Raw genomic sequence first — 18,481 nt, forward strand, 5'->3', positions numbered from 1 at the left:
TGTACAGGTGCCTTTGCTGTATGTCACTGGGTGGATCAAAATACATTTGTTTGGTAGGAGTTTTTTAAAAGATTTGTTGTTACTACTTTTATTTTTCAGGATTAAAAAACAGAAGAAGAAAAACATAAAAGGGTTATTTTCAAAGTCACAGCTTTGAAAATCTAGAATCCACCATATAAACCAATATATTGTACAGATATACTAAAAATTCAGTGCTTGGTGCCCCCTACAGTATTCATTTATTGCAGTTGTAGGTGTTGATGGTAGTGTTAGAAAAATGTTAGAAAACAGACAGCATAGGAGATTTTTACTTTGAATGTTCTCTTTTTCATCCTTTTGTGATTTCTTTTGGTTTTAGTCCTTATTATGTTTTATCCTCTTTTTGTTATTTACCAGCACCAATTAGATATTAATAATAATTAAAGTATAAAACCATCTCTGTTAAACTCAAAGTAACATGAGTCCTGTTTTGCTTCTCTACATTATTACCCAGTTCTGCTTCTATATTGTTTATAGAAGAACACATAGCATAAGAAGTTTGAAAAATCAAAATTCCCAGTTTTTTTTTTTTATTTTTTATATTTGTTTATTTTTGAGAGAGAGACTGAGCACGAGTGGAGGAAGGGCAAAGAGAGAGGGAGACACAAAATCTGAAGCAGGCTCCAGGCTCTGAGCTGTCAGCACAGAGCCCAATGTGGGGCTCGAACTCATGAGCCGCAAGATCATGACCTGAGCCAAAGTCAGACATTCAACCAGCTGAGCCACCCAGGCACTCTCAGAATTCCCAGTTTCTAACCTGGTAGGTGTGGGTATGAGTTGGTTGTAGGACTTAGAGCTCAGGTTCTGCAGGCCTTCTGGTCCATTCTGCTTAGAGCATATGTTGAAGATGAATTTGTTTGCCTTTCCTCTTTCCATGTACATACACACTTGGACCTCAACAGGATCTTTAGAAATTCAAAATAAAAGATCCTATAAAACTGTGTGAAAACAGAGAATGTAAAGATGTAAAATCTGCCATCACCGGCATTTCACCCTTTTTTCCAGCCTTATCTTTGAACTATAGTGGACAAGAAAAGTTAGTAAGTGTAGAAAAAGAGTGGAGTTCAGAGGCTGGGTGTTTTTTCCACTACTGTGAACTCTCGTAGGTTACATCCTCAATGCCTTAATTCCCATCCATTGTTAAAACTGCTTATTTGAGGACTTAGTCACTGTCAGACTTTGGCTTGAGTGGAGCTTTGTACCCTTTACCTAGGAAATGTAAGAATCACCTATGCGGATGTTTCCGGGTTTGCCTTGGTTTTATTCCTCATTTCCAGTCCTTCCTCTACTTCCTTTTATCAAGGACCTCCAAGGAATAAGAAACATCAAGACAGGTCTGAGGATGTATGGTGAGATGGGTATTTTAGGAAGAAGGTGGAGTTTGAGAGGGAAGATCAAGAGTGTGACCTTGGTCATGGTGGTGATTTCAGATGCCTTATAGACATCTGGAGGGAGAGAGAGGGTAGGTAATTTATAGGTCACCATCTCAGAGTGATATCTGTGCTAGAGATGCATATCTGGGATCCATGAAGCTATAAATGACAGTTAAAGATAGATATAAAAGCCTCAAACAAGCTATTGGCTCAAAGAATCCAGTAGTATGATTTATTTGGTTTTTAACTATTTATTTAACAATTACATGGTGCTTCCTATGTCCTAGGCCCTATTCTAATCACTTTGAAACACACTTATTTAAAAAAAATAACACATTATGGTTCAGAAGCTTTTTCTTCCAAGAATCCTAGGACAGTTCTATTTTTTAAAAAGACAAATTTATGACTGGCTACCAGTTACATTTGTATTTTGTTTCCATCTCTTCTACTGCCCTACCTTGTTTTGTCTTACTAATTGTAATTTATATCATTGCTTTAAAAAAATTTTTTTAAACAAACTCTCCAGAACTAGATAAAGAACAAGTGGGCATGATCAGAAAATTGCATTTTCTCTGAAGTTCTTATTTTGTCCCCAAATTTGTGATTTTTGCATTCTACTCTGCACACAGTGTTTGTTTTTTTTTCTTAATATAAAGTTTTTTTGTTTGTTTGTTTGCTACTTTTTTGTGAGCAAAGAGTTTATATACCTTGTCACCATTTCTTTCTGGGGATATGTAACTTTGGTTTAAAAAGAACTAATTTACGTGATTTGGGGTTTGTATCATTCCACTTGGTCACATTCATCACCAAAAAATAAGTAAAAAGCTCACTAGGTCTCTTGCTTTTATTCTCTTTGTCTTCTACTGCCAATCTTTTTAGTTATATCATGTAGCTAAATTAGTTAGAACATGGTGGTACTGAGGCCAGAGTTGCTAATTTCAAAACTGTTGGGAGGCTGGTTAGTTTTACTTAAAAAATAATAATAATAAATAAAAAAGTATTATGTCCATGCTTTAACCATAGATAGAACTATCCAATAAACATATACTGTAGCAGAACTCATTCTCATTTGTAGGAAAATAACTTTAGGTTCGTTTCACAGTAGGAAACACATTCAGTTTTACCTTTTTCTCACCGTGTTGGTGTGGGGTATGTGTGTGGGTATAGGTTGTAGGTGTGGGAAAGGGAAAGGAAGCTGATACCAGTCATTTTCTTCTCATTATGTCTTACGAAAATGTTGGAAAGAAAGAGCTTTTAGGAAATGTTGGCTTTACATATCTGTCTTTGTATTACCCATTGTATCCTTATAAGTAACCACACTCACATAGCACTTAACACTGTGTACCAAGCATTTTTCTGTTTTACATATATTCATGCATTTATTCCTCACAACAACCCCTATTCCATTTTTATACTGATTTTATTTTTTTTTTAAGTTTATTTCTTTTGAGAGAGAGAGAACGTGCGTGCATGAGCCACGGCAGGGCGGAGAGGGGGAGAAAGGATCCCAAGCAGCCTCCACGCTATAAGCCCAGAGCCCAATTTGGGGCCTGATCGTACAAACCATGAGCTCATGATGACCTGACCTGAAATCAAGAGTCAGATGCCCAACCAACTGAGCTACCCAGGCGCCTCTATACTGATTTTAAAGAACAATAACAAATAGCTTCCTCAAAGATAAGTAGCTAGTGAGTGGCATAATTGATGATCCAGAGGCACCTGGGTGGCTCAGTCAGTTAAGCATCTGACTTTGGCTCCGGTCATGATCTCATGGTTCATGGGCTCAAGCCCTGCATTGAGCTCCACACTAACAGCATGGAGCCTGCCTGGGATTCTCTCTCTCACTCTCCCACTGCCCCTCCACTACTTGTGCTTTCTCTCTCTCGCTCAAAAGAAATAAACTTAAAAAAAAAAAAAAGGAATTAATAGATCCATATGAGTTTGATTCCAGAATCATTTCATCTGTAATTGTCAGAGTTACTTATAAAAGCTTAAAAATCCTTAAGGCTAAGGGCGCCTGGGTGGCTCACTCTGTTAAGTAGTTGACTTTGGCTCAGTTCATGATCTGGTAGTGTCTGGGTCCAAGGCCAGAGTTGGGTTCTTCTCTGATGGCTCAGAACCTGGAGACTGCTTCAGATTCTGTGTCTCCCTCTCCCTCTGCCCCTCCCCTGCTCACACTCTGTATCTCTCTCTCTCTCTCTGTCTCTCTCTCAAAAATAAACATTAAAAAGAAAATCATTAAGGCTATGCTGTGTATAGCCTCTCCTTCACATAGTATTTAGTAAATATTAGTTAAATGAATGATGTGAAATGTGTCTTCAGTAGCATAGCAGTTGGTGGAGATCCACTTCTAGGATCTTAACATGACAATAGGCTGTGTAGAAAACACACATCCATTTTCTGTTCATGTAATGGCCTAAGCCACACCATGTGCTTGTTGGTATAATGGTTGGCAAAATTGTTGGTAATATTGACGAATGAAGAATGGGTCTGTTTAAACACTACTAGTTCATTTGTTCAGTCATTCAAAAGTATTTATTGAGAACCTCCTCTGGAGACCACCATAGTTTGGAACATAGATTGGTAAAACATGGTCTCTTTTTTCCAAGCAGTATATAAGCTCACACGGAAAAATCCTTGGCACAAACTAACTATAAAACAAAATGAAGACCATCTTAAGTACCCTGTTACAAGTACAAATAAAACATTATAGATTCAAACAAGGAAGAAAGATATCTCAGAGCTATAGACATTAGAAGGAGGGGTATTTGAAGTATGAGTGGAAACAAACTAAATACCCAGAATAGGAACTAGCATGTAGCAAGTGCTAATAAGTAAATGGTGGTTTCCCCCTTTCTCCTTGGAGCAGTAAAACCAAATCAACCTAGTTTGTATTGTGTTCGTTTGCATCACTCCTGCTACTACAGAATCACTGATGCAGCATTCTAAGTGTGCCTGGAACGTGGACGAGAGCGGAGAGCAGGGCTTAGGCTTGTCTTCTTAGATGTGTGATGACATCAGCAAGTTACGCATGGCTGTGTCCCAGGGGTAAAAGTCCAGGACAATACATATTTTGTAGGTACCTTAACCGGATGCCTAAACAGTCACTTAATCATCCCACACCTTGGTTTCCCCATTTGCAAAACAAAGGATTAAAGTGGACAATTCTGATAGTCTGTAACCTCTAGTCATGATTTTCAAGCTCAAATTTCCACGAAGGTTCCAGAGCTCTTGTGAGTTAGTCTGATTTTTCTTTTTAAACTGAGCAGTCCCGCTGCAGACCCTAATATCTGGGGAGGTTTCTGGATCTCGGGGGTGGGGGGCAGCATGTTGGAGAAACTCCCCAGTGAATCCCATGTCACGAATCATCACTGTAGGCTCCCTTAGATTCACCCCACTGCCTGAACTTCCTCAGGCCCAAGAAAAAAAAAAATCCCAGAGTATGAAATTTGGGGTTCACTGTGACCCATAAGCAGTGGTATTTCTAGCCAAAAAGGGGAGGGATTTGAGACAATCTTTTAAAAACAGCAAAAATGAGATAATCTCATGTAAGCTGTTGAGGGATTAAAAACCTTCTTCCTACTTGCTTCCTATGAGAGTTGAGAAATAGTTTATCCTAACTTCAGAGTCAAATTAACATCCACTTTGAAGGCAACACTTAAGTCATTCCCATATGTTCAAGACCTTAAATATCTTTTAAGACCCAAATGAAACTCATAGGCATTTTAAACAGTAAAAACAGAATAATTAAAGAGCATCTTTCATGTGCTCACCTAATTTCACATGTTGGTCTGAACATAACCGTTGAATGCATATCTGGGTGTTAAATGTGGAAACGTGTGCTTATATATGGAAGTGGGCTTTTTAGGCCAGATGAACTATATAAAGAAACTTTTGTGGCTTTTTTCCTAATCAGAATCACTTTCCCCAAAATGCACCGAATCTTAGGTTTTTATGTTTTGCATTTTTATGCATGTATCCCTTCTTTTCTACACCCAAGGTAGAATATAAACAAAGAGATGTCATTTGGGACTGGGATTAGGTATAATCTTTAGGTGGTTTTTACAGTTATAGGGCAGTGTACCCCAGGGACTGTGAGCTCAAGAAACAATTTGGTGGCATTCTGATTTTCTGTGGAATACAACTAATCCAGAACAGCTTGACCTTGGAGCCCAGAGGACTCAACTTGATGAAGAGCTTAGTTGGAGCTGAAGTGGCAGAGACCAAATGAATCATATCAAGTGTGACCATTATGGGGCTGAAGATGATTCCTAATTAATCTTTGATCCTCCGAGGTATCACATTTCCCAAATCTATGTGTCCGTAAGGGAGCCAATGGAAATATGAAAGTGGCAATTTACCTAATCCTTGAGCGTCATGGCAGGCCATCTACTTAGGAAGGCTGTCATTTTCCATTCTACACAAAAACAATTGTCTACCATTTTCCTAACCAAAGTGAAATAATGAGGGCAAACTAAAAAATTTGAAAATCTCATTATGGCCACACAGAGCATACTTACTCTTTCAAGAGTTCCTCAGGATGTCCTATCTTAAGATGTGATTTCTCACATTTTGAAATCTTGAGAAAAGCTAACAGACAGACTTCAATTAAATGCATCCGGTAAACATTGTTTGGTGCTAGACCTTAAGTATTAATGGCATAAAGTACTTTATTGCTTTTCTGTTATCCTTATAGTCAAATGTTCTGTGAATCTGAAAACTCTACTCCTTCATTGTTCTTTTGAACAGGCATGTCCAGACATCCTCCAGCTCCCGAGATCCCTACCTTTTATCCTCTGTCTCCAGGTGGTGTTGGACAGATTACCCCACCTCTTGGCTGGTAAGATCCTTCCTGCAACCTTCAGTCAGGCATTTGAACACATGTTTTTCTTTCCATTCATGGAAATTAGCTTTATGAATGATAACACTTGCAGAGTTGAAGAAATTTCACATCAACAAGCAAGGTGCGAACTTTATTTCATTTCAATTTGAAAGATTGAAAAACATACAGACTTTGAAATGGATTGAATGCCTTTGCTAATATGTGTAGAAAATGACTATGTAGCATTTGCTTTGAAGCTTATAGGTTTATGGATTCAATTTGTGGCTTTGGGCACTTGCTATGCCTGTACAGAGTGCTCAGTGTGGTTTTTCTTGTCTAGTTTTTTATGAACAACTTATTTTTGAAACAAACTTAGACACATTGCTTATAAAATGAGCAGGTGAAGTAAATGACAAATAACTAGAAATTCAAAACTACAAAAGCATTGTTTGAATGTTAATAAAGTAAGCACCAGTTTGAGTTCAGACAAGTGAAAAACTGATGTTTGGACTTTCTTTTTTCAGAATGCAAACACTTTCTGTTTTCTTGTTTATGTCTAAAAAAATTCTTACTGCTGTTTTCAATAATTTTTAAATTATAAAGGTAAAGGAGAGGAAATATATTTTTGGAAGAAAGGCTTAGTGTAGCCTATTTTTATCATCTTACTATTAGCACACAGCTTCCCCCCACCCTTTCTTCATTTATCCTCTCCCCACTGCTCTCTCCACAGAAACACTGTGCCGGCTTTAGGAAATGGACCCTCTCCTTTCTTGATCTGGTCCTCTATCCCCAAGGCCCCCTATCCTTGCCCCAGTCTCCCTACCTTGACACCCTTATGTTCTCTTCTTCAGCAAGAAGGTGTCATCCTGCCATGGAAATTCCAGCTGTCTGTCTGTCTGTCTCTATTTAGCACTAAATCTCTCAGTCAGTAACTGTTTAACTGATTATGCATACACCTTCAAACCTACATCAACTATTCTGTCTGAACTTACTACTTAGTGGCAATAATCCTGTGCTGAGTGGTAGCTGGAAATACAGATGGTGTAAATGAGAAATGTGAGATGTGGGAAAAAACAAGAGAGATGGAATTCTCACAGTGGAGAGGGAATAATTCCAATTAATTGATCTTTTATTTCTTGACTGTAGCATGCGTATACGAAAGTGTAGGGGGAGTGTAATGCTTTTAAAATGTTTATTCATTTTTATATCAATTTCATTCCCTTCCCTCGTTCCTTCCCTGAAGTTCTCAAAACTCTGAAAGGAGTACTCCCCATTCTCACAGTTCCGTTACACTCCGTAAACATTTGTTACATGCCCGTTTTGTTCAGAGCATCAGTGGGGCTGGGAGAGAGAAAGGGGTGAAGGGTAATTCATGGGCTGGTTTGTTTTTAAAGTTGAGGGTGGGAGCTCTTCAAGGTAAATGATGCTTTGATCAGGTGGAGGTTAAGAAGGGAAGCCATTGGATAACTGAAGAAATGCCGTGGTCTGTAATACCCCAACACAGTTCTTTTGAAGCCCTCCCTCTTCTCCCCTCGTCAAACTCTTATTGCTGGTTGGTAACTCGTGTTTTGTCATTGATGGGTTCCTTTCTTCTGTGACCTCAGGCAAGGTCAGCCTGTATATCCCATCACGGGAGGATTCAGGCAACCCTACCCATCCTCACTGTCAGTCGACACTTCCATGTCCAGGTAGGTGGAGGCGGAAACTGGGCCCAGGACAAGTTGCTCTTCCTGCGCTTGCATTGTGTGCGCCTCTGCTTGCCTCTCGGTTGGCTAGGAGGGTGCATACCTCAGCCACGTGTCTGTCTGTGCAGTGTGCCTGGCTCCCACACTAGATGTCGCAGAGACTCCTGGGTAGGAGCCAATCGCTGCACCCCACCAGCACAGCCACACCCCTCAGGGAGACGGACTCGGCCACACCACACTGTGTGTCCCAAAGAATTCACTGCCTCCTGACTGTGGGATGTGAAATGTCCTGAAAGCAGACATTATAAGAAGAGCTTGTTTGATTCAAAATATTCCGGGAGTGGGGGAAGGGGGAAGGATAAAGACTGGTTTGGTCTGAGTTCTGTAATTTGCTTTCTTGGAGGAAAGTTGTAGCAGCTTAATGCGACAGTGTTTGAAAATGCCCAGGTAGTCTAGAGCCTTCCTGGACCAAGGCTGTTAGAAGAGAATGAATGGCGCTTATGAGCTGTCAGGCCATCCGGGGTGTGTGTCCTAGTGTGTGAATCAGGCCCTGTGTGGACATGTTAGTTCAAGCGAAGCTCTGTGAGATCTGCCATGCCACACTGCTCTGTGTAATGCTTCTGCTTCTGGAGAGGATGGCGTCTGTGCCCTGTGCTTGATGTACACACACACTTGTTGTGCACCATCTGTGTGTTCACTGTGGCTTGTCCAGGGGAGCTAGCCATACTGGGCTGGAAGTCAAACTGTTGGGCTGCTAACTGGTCGTGAATCTTTACTTACATAGGTATGAACTTCACAAGTTCTGGGGTGGATTTCAGCTTTTTAAAAAAATCATTATTTGCTCAGCAACTTGGAAATCTAGCTTGTTGGGAGGGCATGAAGTTAATACCATTCCCCCAAATATATTTTTACCCCTTTTAACATCGTAACAACTCTGTGATGACAGGATTTTCTCCCATGCAAATAACCAGCATCATGTATCTTTGCAAACGATCCAAGTAGCAGAGCATCATTATTTAATCAAATATTTGTATTTTTCCCATGCCTCCTTAATTTTTAAAAATTTGTTTCTGATCCAAGTGGAGTGCCTTCTTTCCCTCCCAGATGAAGGAATTAATTGTGCTGGATGTGATAAAAGTTCTGAGAACATTGTTCTTGTTGAATTAAATGTTTACTTTAAAGCAGTTTGAAAAGCAAAAGTTTCGACAGGACGTTCAAATTTATCCAAAGCGTTTATTGAAAGTATTCTCTTTTATTTTTCTTGCATGGCAGTTACCCTCCTTTGGCTTGCGTGGTGGTGGATATTTAAAAAAAAAAAAATTTTTTTTTTTATGCTCTTTAGCATACTAGGGAGAAAAGCCTTTAGCATGTGTAGTTTTTACCTGGTGCAGAACTGTATCCTCCCCCTTAATTTTATTATCAATTTTCCATAAGGCTAGATCTCTCAAACATTACTTTCTGTGTAAAAGATGGTTTTCAATGATGTTGATGGCAACTTTATTAAATTGGGGGCTTTAAAAAAACAAAAACCCTTCCAGTCCCTTGTTTTCTCATTGTCTCCTACTATCAATAAAGAAGCCAACAATATAAGAAGATTTATTTAATGTGGTGGTTTGCTTAGGAATGTACGCAGAGATATTTTAATGTGGTGTCTTTAGCTGTTATCTAAAAATAATTTAAAAAGCTAAATCCTAATAAAGTGTTATATTTCCAGCAATTACACTAAACTGGAATCCTTCTTTAAAAACTGCTTTGCAAGAAAAGTCACTCTTTTTTTTTTTTTTAAATTCTAGGACCTAGAGCCCTCCCAGGAAAAATGTCAGATTCTATTAGTTTGAAAAAACAAAACAACAACAACAAAAAAAAACCCTGTTATGTGAGGAATAAGTATAAATATTTTCCACCTGAATACAGAAAGAAATTAATTATTGGCCCACTCTAATTCGTAGTTAATACTCCTGTGTATAAAAATGTGTTTTCACTCTCAGTCATTAGCAGTTAGTAGAATGTTTCAGGGTTCTGCCTCCTTTTGCTACAACAGCCACTAGTACATATGCTTTCTTTCCTTTCCTTCTTTTAGGTTTTCCCATCATATGATTCCTGGTCCTCCTGGTCCCCACACAACTGGCATCCCTCATCCAGCTATCGTAACGCCTCAGGTCAAACAGGAACATCCCCACACTGACAGTGACCTAATGCACGTGTGAGTACACATCTGATTTCACCTATGAATGCCTTAAGACACCGTGAGGATTTAAGCACAATTTCTTCCTGCTACCGTTGAATATCACCCCCTCTCTTTTAGTATGAGAATCAGTGTAGCTCTGCCTTGAAAGTTCTGCCCCTGAGGAGTTTAGGCAGCTTGATTCTCACTGTGCTGATTGTAAGATTGGAAAGGAGCACAGACCCCAGAAGATCAAGGGAATCTCACCAAAACAGAGTAATCTTCAGAGTGTGGGCATTGAATAATCTTGAGCTGCTAAAGCTACTACCAGGTTTTAAATTGGGTTCTGATTGTTGGGGAGCACCTGATGGTACCAGAGGGAAGTAGACCGGAAAGTTCCACGTATTTCCTTCTGGACACGCACTTCACCCTGCTTGAGGCTTCGAAAGCACAGAATTCAAGGGAAAGGGACAACCAAGCCTAGGATCCCCCAGTTGGGCCAGGGTTTGTCCCAGGCTGTTAGAGCAAGACTAAATTCCCTGAAGAGATTAGTGAATGAGTTTCTTAATCTAGGATTTGTAGACTAGGATGGGAGGTTGGGGTGGCAGGGTGCATAGGATAGTCCATAAAACCCCTGCACATGTAGGCAAAGCCAACACGCATTTGTTTGGGGGAGTGAGTCTAGAGTTTCATTAGCTTCTCAAAGGGGCCCTTGACCTAAAAAAGTTAAGAACCTCAATTCTGAAAGAGGAATAACTACCCATACTATGTGTTCAGCTTTTCCTGAGATAACCAAGGAGCTCAGCCTCAGGGTCCTAGATGGAGCATCTTCACAAACCCTTTTACATTTTGTGTCAAACACTTCCATAACTATAGGTAAACTTTCTCAAACCAAAGGATCCTTACTCCCAATGAGTTGTTCTTCTAAGTGAATGCTGTTCTGACAACCCTTCTAGAGGGTTATCCCTGGCCTGACTTTGACTGGTGACATGAACAGGTGCTCTGCTTCTCTCCTCCCATCTCTTCCTTCCGCTGTCCCTCCCCACCCCCTGCCCCCACACCATCCCAACCACCTTTTAGGAAGCCTCAGCATGAACAGAGAAAGGAACAGGAGCCAAAAAGACCTCACATTAAGAAGCCTCTGAACGCTTTTATGTTATACATGAAAGAAATGAGAGCGAATGTTGTAGCTGAGTGTACTCTAAAAGAAAGTGCAGCTATCAACCAGATTCTGGGCAGAAGGGTAAGTAGTCTGGGGGTGAGCGGATATGTAAATTTTTATGGTGACCTTGGAACTGTTTCCTTAAAGGTAGTCATAGAATGTATTTATATAATCACCAGCCACTTTGGGAAGTAACAGAGAGAACATGATAGGCTAATAATCTTTAGGAGAATTAAATGATAGAGTGCATTGTAAACAACTTAGATTGTACCTAGCACATAGAAAACCTCCCGTAAATGTTAACCATTCCCCCTGTTATCATTTATTGGGTGTCTTTCATGTACCAGGTACTCTGGTAGGCATTAGATAATAATTGCTGGATAAAATAGATATGGTCTTTGTCTTCATGAAGCTTAAAGGTTTGTGACAGGATGCAGATATTAGATAATTACCCAGTGGTTAATTAAAATTGTGATAAATACTGTGAACGTAAAGAGTAAGACTATGAGAAAGAGTAACAGGGAGCTAGGGAAGGGCCCCTCTAAGAAAATAGTATTCAAACTGAGACCTGAATGAGGAGTAGAAGTTAACCAAGTGATTAGTGGGGAGAGATGGACGGACCCTCCCCAGGTGCAGTGACAGGTGTGTGAACAACCGTCTGAAGCAAGAAAGCACTTAGCCCACATAGGGAGCTATAGAAAGGCCATGTAGTACCAGCCAAGCTTCTGGAAGAACCCTGGCAAATGCAAGTGGCCACTCCTTCCAAGACAGAAGTGGATCTGTTCTACTCAGAAGCTTTTAACTGGAAGAATTTATATGGGCCAGAGAAATCTTTATTCTAGAAAAATTGCTCTCTGGTTCTTAAAGTGTATATGTGCATGATTTCTGGATTGTCCCTTTTCTTTTCATTCCTTCTTTTACCCATGCCAAGATATCTTTCTGATCACCTGTATACCAGGAAGTAGGCTACAACTAGCACGGACACTTTCTTTCTCCATCCACCGGGCCCATAGGCTAGTAAATCTTTCCAGGTGCTTTTCTCAGGGTTGAAATGGCTTTAAAACGTTAGGTATCTGACGAATGGTGGGAAAATTATAATTTTAGAAATGCTTCATTTTAATTTGTTGATGCTCTTCATATATGTGTGATAGCTACTTAAATCACGACCTCGTGTATTTGGTTTTTGCAGCCTCTCAAGGAATTCATGATTTGTAAATGAACATTTAGGCAAAGAAGGTCTGACAACCTTTGTGAAACTTAGAGGATGGTGTTTTAGCTGTTGTTGTGGATGATTTTTACCATGTTTGATACAAACCTAATAAGCTTCAACATTTGTAACGTAAGACATTCAGGAGGTCTCCAGGCCATTTGAACAGATGGAGGGAAGCCAGCTTACTTGCATTATTGATTCCTGTTGGATAGAATAAAAATGCAGTTATTTCCAATCTGCAGGACACCCGGGTTTCAGGGGGTAGGGTGTGGTGGCAGATTATAGCTCTCTTGGTGCCCTGTGTATAATACTGTCCCTCCCTGTGGATTCTTAAACACTTAATAACAATAATTACAGTGATTTCCCAAGCCAGAGCATAGCAGATAAATGATTCCCATCATCTTTGAGGAACCTCACCTTAAAAGCTTAAAGGCTGATGACCATTCCCCTGACCCTTTAAAAGAAGAAACCGGAGGGAAAGAAGAGTTGATGTGCTTCTTTCAGTTTGAATAAAACGCTCAGCTTTTTTTCTTTTTTGAGTTAAAGGTCCCCTGGCCCTCCAGTGGGAATTATTTTCCTGCTCAAGAGAGCAAGTAAGGATATTATACAGACGTTTGCTTCCTATTTTTAATACACGTTTCCAACAATTGCTACTTTCTCAGCTCCCTTAACGATCCCCAGATCAGAGCGTGTGTCCTAAAGGATGGTTCTCATTTGGGGTCTCTCTCTGTCTTTGATTTGGACACCTGTTTCTATTTATAGGTCTCTGAGATCTCTGATTAAGATCAGGTTTTCTGTCCTCTCATCACTTCCCTCTGGCAGGGTAGTCCTCGCTGTTTCTTTAAAGTTCCTGGCTTTAAAATCATGTGTTTTACACTGAGATAATTAGAATTCTTAAAAGTGGAACTTAAATCCATCCTAGAACATTTTATCTTTTGATTCTTATTCATCATCAACATATCTCAAAGAAGAAATGTTCAGTCATTTCAATTAAGGTTTTCTTTTTCATGTTATAAATAATAATAGTACAAATCTTAATTTAAAATAAGCCTTTTCAGACCTTCCAGGGTGTTAAAGGAAGTCCATTTATTGCAAATTTATTGTCAGAATTTTTTTTTATGTTGGAACTATAAACTTTTTTTTCCAAGTTAAATGAGTATTTTCCCAACAACATCTTGAGAATGAAATTTGGTTTTTTAAAAGATTAACTCAGATTTTCAGTAAGCAAGACATAGAAAAGTATTTTTATAGCTCATTGTGTTGCAGAAATTCCTATAAAGAAAGACTATCTTTCTAGTTTGTACTAGATTTTTTTGTTTTCGTTTACATTAATAAAGCCTTAACATCATTGCTTTACCCACCATTTTACTCTGGTAAATGGTCTTTTATATGTGGGTAGATTTTATGCATTAGAAATATCAGGGAACTAAAAGCAATTGGAAATTCAAGTATATAGTTTGTGGCCTGCTTTTTCTCCTTGCATTTTGCTCAGTTTTGTCAACCTGTGTCCTGTTTTAGCTGAAAAATAACTGGTTGATTTCGTGGAAGACCCAACCTCCATACGCATTTTGAGAGAGAAGTTTTATAAAACTTATTCCAGGTTTTCTCAGCAAGTTATAAAGCTGCCATAAACTATGTGAAACTATACTGATATATATTACATTGGTATAAGAGCACTCTGACTTGTGCTCATTAAAAGCACACATAAATGAATAAACACATTTATAAAAAGCATGCTTTTACTTTTTTTTCCCCTTTTTGTCTCCCTGTTTGTTCCGTTTTGGTTAACATTTTGGTTAACATTTTGCCAATCATATTTAGCACCAGAACTATGTAGATATTGATGGTTAGTCTTTTCTCAAAAACAAACAAACAAACAGTCAAGGCTGATCTTTTCCACTGTGTCCAGTTTGGTTTCCCTTCCTGTGTAAGTCTCTAGCACTGGGTCAGTGTTCCAGACTTAGGAAAGCCAGCAGTTGGTAGAAGCCTGGTTCAAACTCACACTATTGCCCCAGACATGCCTCCTTCTTTGGCTTGATTTTGCTAATTGTGCTTACTCTGCTAGTGCAAAGAACTGTGTCTCACGTAGCTTTTTTCAGGTTTTTTTTTTTTCTTGCCACCTCCCCAGTGCCTGTCCCACTCCCCCCCCCCCCATCATTTTTTAAAAGAAAAACATACTACCTGATTTGCCTTCAGGCTGGACCAAGTCCTGCTGTGAGTCATGCTTCTTAGCTACTTGATACTCGGCACCTCTAAAGCAATTAAAAAATAAGCCGTCTGGCCTATCCAACGCAGAGGCCCAGGCACAGAGGCACTGGTTCCAGAGGAGCCAGAATCCCCTGCCCTGCCCCTGGGCACTGCCTGTGCCGGAGGCTGGAGTGGGAGGTGGGTGGGATGTGGCAGAAGGTGCTTGAAGTGCTCTTGAGATTGGGTTCCTGGTCTTTTAAGAAATGGGAACAGCAGGTGTTTGTTCCTTGAGGAACGCTGCCTAGCCTTATCGCAGGAGCCAGGTCCAAACTGAGGAGGACCTAGTCTCTTCCAGGAGAACTCTTTCTCTCTCATTGTCTCTCTCCCTCACTCCTCCATTCTTTCCCCAGTTTAGCCACACCTTTCTTTTCTCTTACTTTTTAAAACTATGACAGGGAAATTAAAATCAATAGGCAGGGCAGCCATGAATGAGAAAGAATCTCCTAGCACCCTAGAGCTGGGGGTGAGCAGGAGTGGGGAGGCGGGAGCTAACCCAGAGCGTGGGCGTGTGTGGTGTGGGTCAGGTCTGTTCTCCCGTGCCTCCGTGCCATCCCCTCTGGCCAGTTGGTCCCTCCAGTGCCCAGCCGTTCCTCCCAGAAGGCTCACTGGTAAATCCTGGCATTGAAGAAGTGGGGAAAATACTTGAAAACTGCCTGCCAGGGGACCTGGAGCAAGTTGTGTGCAAACATAAGCCACTTAAATTCCCAAACGGATGCCTTGCCTACATAAGCTGTTTTACTGTGATACACAATTATGGCAGTTATTAAAAGGGACATGGAAAGTTTGCAGGGTATCAGCCCTTACGTTCTTTAAATAAGATACTACAGGGTCAGCTTCTAGATGGCAGAATAACCCTGGACAACGCTCCTTGCTTCCCATCAGAAGGAAGCTAAAACCGTAGCCGTAAGGAGTACACGTGCAGTTGTACGGGGTTGTCCGTGTGCTCCCTCTAGACAGTGGGATTTCGACAGGTGTGAGGAGAGGGTGAGGGGAATCAGACAGACTGACTTGAGGTCTTGCTTTGTAGACTGGCTCATAGGATGAAGGTTTCAGACTCTTCATATGACAGAGTGGGAAGTGTCCGTGTGAGGTGATGATGCATCTGGGTGGAAAAGACATCTGGAACTTATCACATTTTGCATAAATACATGGTACTCAGTCTCAAATATCAGAATATGGTACAAACTATGAGAAAGGGCTGAGTTGGGTGTTGAGGTCACCAGTGAAAGTTCTCTCCAATTTATATTGGAAACGAGAAAGGGTGAGTGACAGATCATTTTACTTCGGATTCTTTAATTGCCTTTGATGTGTTTCATGTGATACTGGAGAACAGGATAGAGAGAGCAAAGTTTGAGTTTCACTCTCGCCACCAGACTCCCAAGTGGATTTCTGCCGCTCTTGCTCTTCTGCCATTTAAAAATAAATCAGAGTCTAAGTGCTTATTATCTTCATTCTTGAATGTTTGAAACATGAAATATATAATATTGTTGCTATTTTACTTTCATTTAATTTTTTTTCCCTTCTTCTTTTTGTTTTAGTGGCATGCCCTCTCCCGTGAAGAGCAGGCTAAATATTATGAATTAGCACGGAAGGAAAGACAGCTACATATGCAGCTCTATCCAGGCTGGTCTGCAAGAGACAATTATGTAAGCTCCTTCTTCATCCTACCAACAGCTCTCTCCTCTCACCCATTCTTTCTTTCGGCCACTTTTGTGAGGGAAATGTGTTTCAGACTACAGTAGCCCCCCCATCGCCCCTTACCCACAGGGATACGTTTCAAGACTCCCAGTGGATGCCCGAAACCACGGATAGTACTGAACCCTGTAGATACGTTTTTTTCTGTGCATACACACCTATGATACCGTTTGTAAATTAGGCACAGTGAGCGATTAGCAATAAATCTTCTTGTACCGCACTCACCCTCCTTGTGATGATGTGAGATGACAACATGCCTGTGTGATGGGATGAAGCGAGGTGACTGACTTAGGCTGTGATGTTGTGTTGGGCTACTGTTGACCCTCTGACGCTATGTCTGGAGGAAGACCTTCTGCTTCCAGACCCTGGTTGACTGGGGCCACTGAAACCATGCAAAGCAAAATTACAGGCAGGCGGGGACTGCTGTATATGTATTGCTGGTACTATTTCCTATTTTTGGAAGTTAGTGAACTTTATAATAAAGATTTCCTGGATATATTTGCAAACTTTGAGCGATCATGATTTGTTTTCTTTGGTTATATAGTACATTTTTTTAGGTAAAACTTTAATCCAAAAAAGCCTTCCCATTAAATGTTGAAAAAGATTTTTTAAAAAAGCCCATAATCTCCTCGTGTAAAGGCAACATTAGTAATGACTAGTTACGGTATCTTCCAGGTATTTTTTCTGCGTATATGTTTTTTTTTTACTTGGATAGAAGTACGTGTGGGTATAACATACACTTTTGTGTCATGCTTGCTCTTATATATAATAAACATTTTTCTGTTATGGCATAGTGTTTCTACATATTGATTTTAATGGCTATATAGTATTTTGAGTGAATATCACAACGATTTTTTCCTGTTTTTTAGACATTTAGGTTGCTTTTTTTTTTTTTTTTTTTTTTGGTGATTAGAAATAATCCTACAATGAAGGTATCCATGCATAACAGTTTTTTTTTCTGTGTTTAGGGCTGCTATTTCTGTAGGATAGATTCACAGTAGTGCAATTGTTGAGTTAATATATTTTAAAGGCTCTTTGACACTTACTGTCAAATTTCTTTTCAAAAGGATATTATTTTACAGTTCTTAAAAAGAATATATTCAAGTGACTGTTTTGCCACAGGCTAATCAAAACTGGATTAAAAAAATTTTGGCGGGGAGGTGCGCCTGGGTGGCTCAGTCCATAAGTGTCTGACTTCAGCTCAGGTCATGATCTCACGGTTCACGGGTTCAAGCCCTGCGTTGGTGTCTGTGCTGACAGCTCAGAGCCTGGAGTCTGCTTCAGGTTCTGTGTCTCCCTCTCTCTCTGCCCCTCCCCTGCTCATGCTCACTCTCTCTCTTTCTCTCTCGCTGTCTCAAGAATAAAATTAAAAAAATGTTTTGTTTCACTTTAACATACCTTGATATCTATTATGTATTTTATTCAGATGGAATAGGTATTATTTTTTTTTAAGTTATACTAATTGGCCAAAAATACCCCATTTATAGGGCCTTACTTTATTTTATTACTTTAGAATTTGAACAATTTACTAACGTGGTCTTGATATAGCAAAGACTATTACTGAGAAAGTGTATTATAAATTATATTATTTCAGTTTTATATTTTATGGAAGGGAACAGTTTTGATTATTTAAGCTCCTAATTTAAAATTTTATAGATCACTTTCGTGCTCCATGTGAGCCTGGCATTAGAAAAGCCAGCCAGGGGGCGCCTGGGTGGCTCAGTCGGTTAAGCGTCTGACTTTGGTTCAGGTCATGATCTCATCATTCATGAGTTTGAGCCCCATATTGGGCTCTGTGCTGACAGCTCAGAGCCTGGAGCCTGCTTCGGATTCTGTGTCTCCCTTTCTCTCTGTCTCTGTCCCTCCCCGGCTTGTGCTCTATCCTCTCTCTCAAAAATAAACAAACGTTAAAAAAAAAAAAATTAAAAAAAAAAAAGAAAAGCCAGCTAGGACAGTTTTAATATTCGGTCTAGGAATTGTCCCTTCTAAAAAGAGTGAAGGTGAAGCCGTTAATCGATATCTAATTTAACGTGTGATGGTCCTGTTGGCTGCATGTCTTGGGGGCGATGGTCCTGTTGGCTGCA

General features: G+C 40.0%; 1 protein-coding gene across 5 annotated transcripts in view; it reads left to right on the plus strand.

Annotated features, from left to right (window-relative positions):
- LEF1 (lymphoid enhancer binding factor 1) overlaps positions 1-18,481 on the plus strand; it is a 120,794-nt gene that overhangs the window by 84,234 nt on the left and 18,079 nt on the right. For 2 of the 5 annotated variants that reach the window (XM_047855222.1, XM_047855225.1), the window contains exons 5-9: positions 6,162-6,252; positions 7,839-7,922; positions 10,000-10,122; positions 11,164-11,326; positions 16,241-16,348. In XM_047855222.1, coding sequence (XP_047711178.1) covers positions 6,162-6,252; positions 7,839-7,922; positions 10,000-10,122; positions 11,164-11,326; positions 16,241-16,348 — 569 coding nt within the window. Of the gene's footprint in view, positions 1-6,161; positions 6,253-7,838; positions 7,923-9,999; positions 10,123-11,163; positions 11,327-16,240; positions 17,571-18,481 lie in introns of those variants that run through there. The other 3 variants (XM_047855226.1, XM_047855227.1, XM_047855224.1) reach the window with 2 other exon arrangements.

The sequence above is a fragment of the Prionailurus viverrinus genome, chromosome B1, assembly GCF_022837055.1.
Source record: "Prionailurus viverrinus isolate Anna chromosome B1, UM_Priviv_1.0, whole genome shotgun sequence".
Classification (NCBI taxonomy): Eukaryota; Metazoa; Chordata; class Mammalia; order Carnivora; family Felidae; genus Prionailurus; species Prionailurus viverrinus.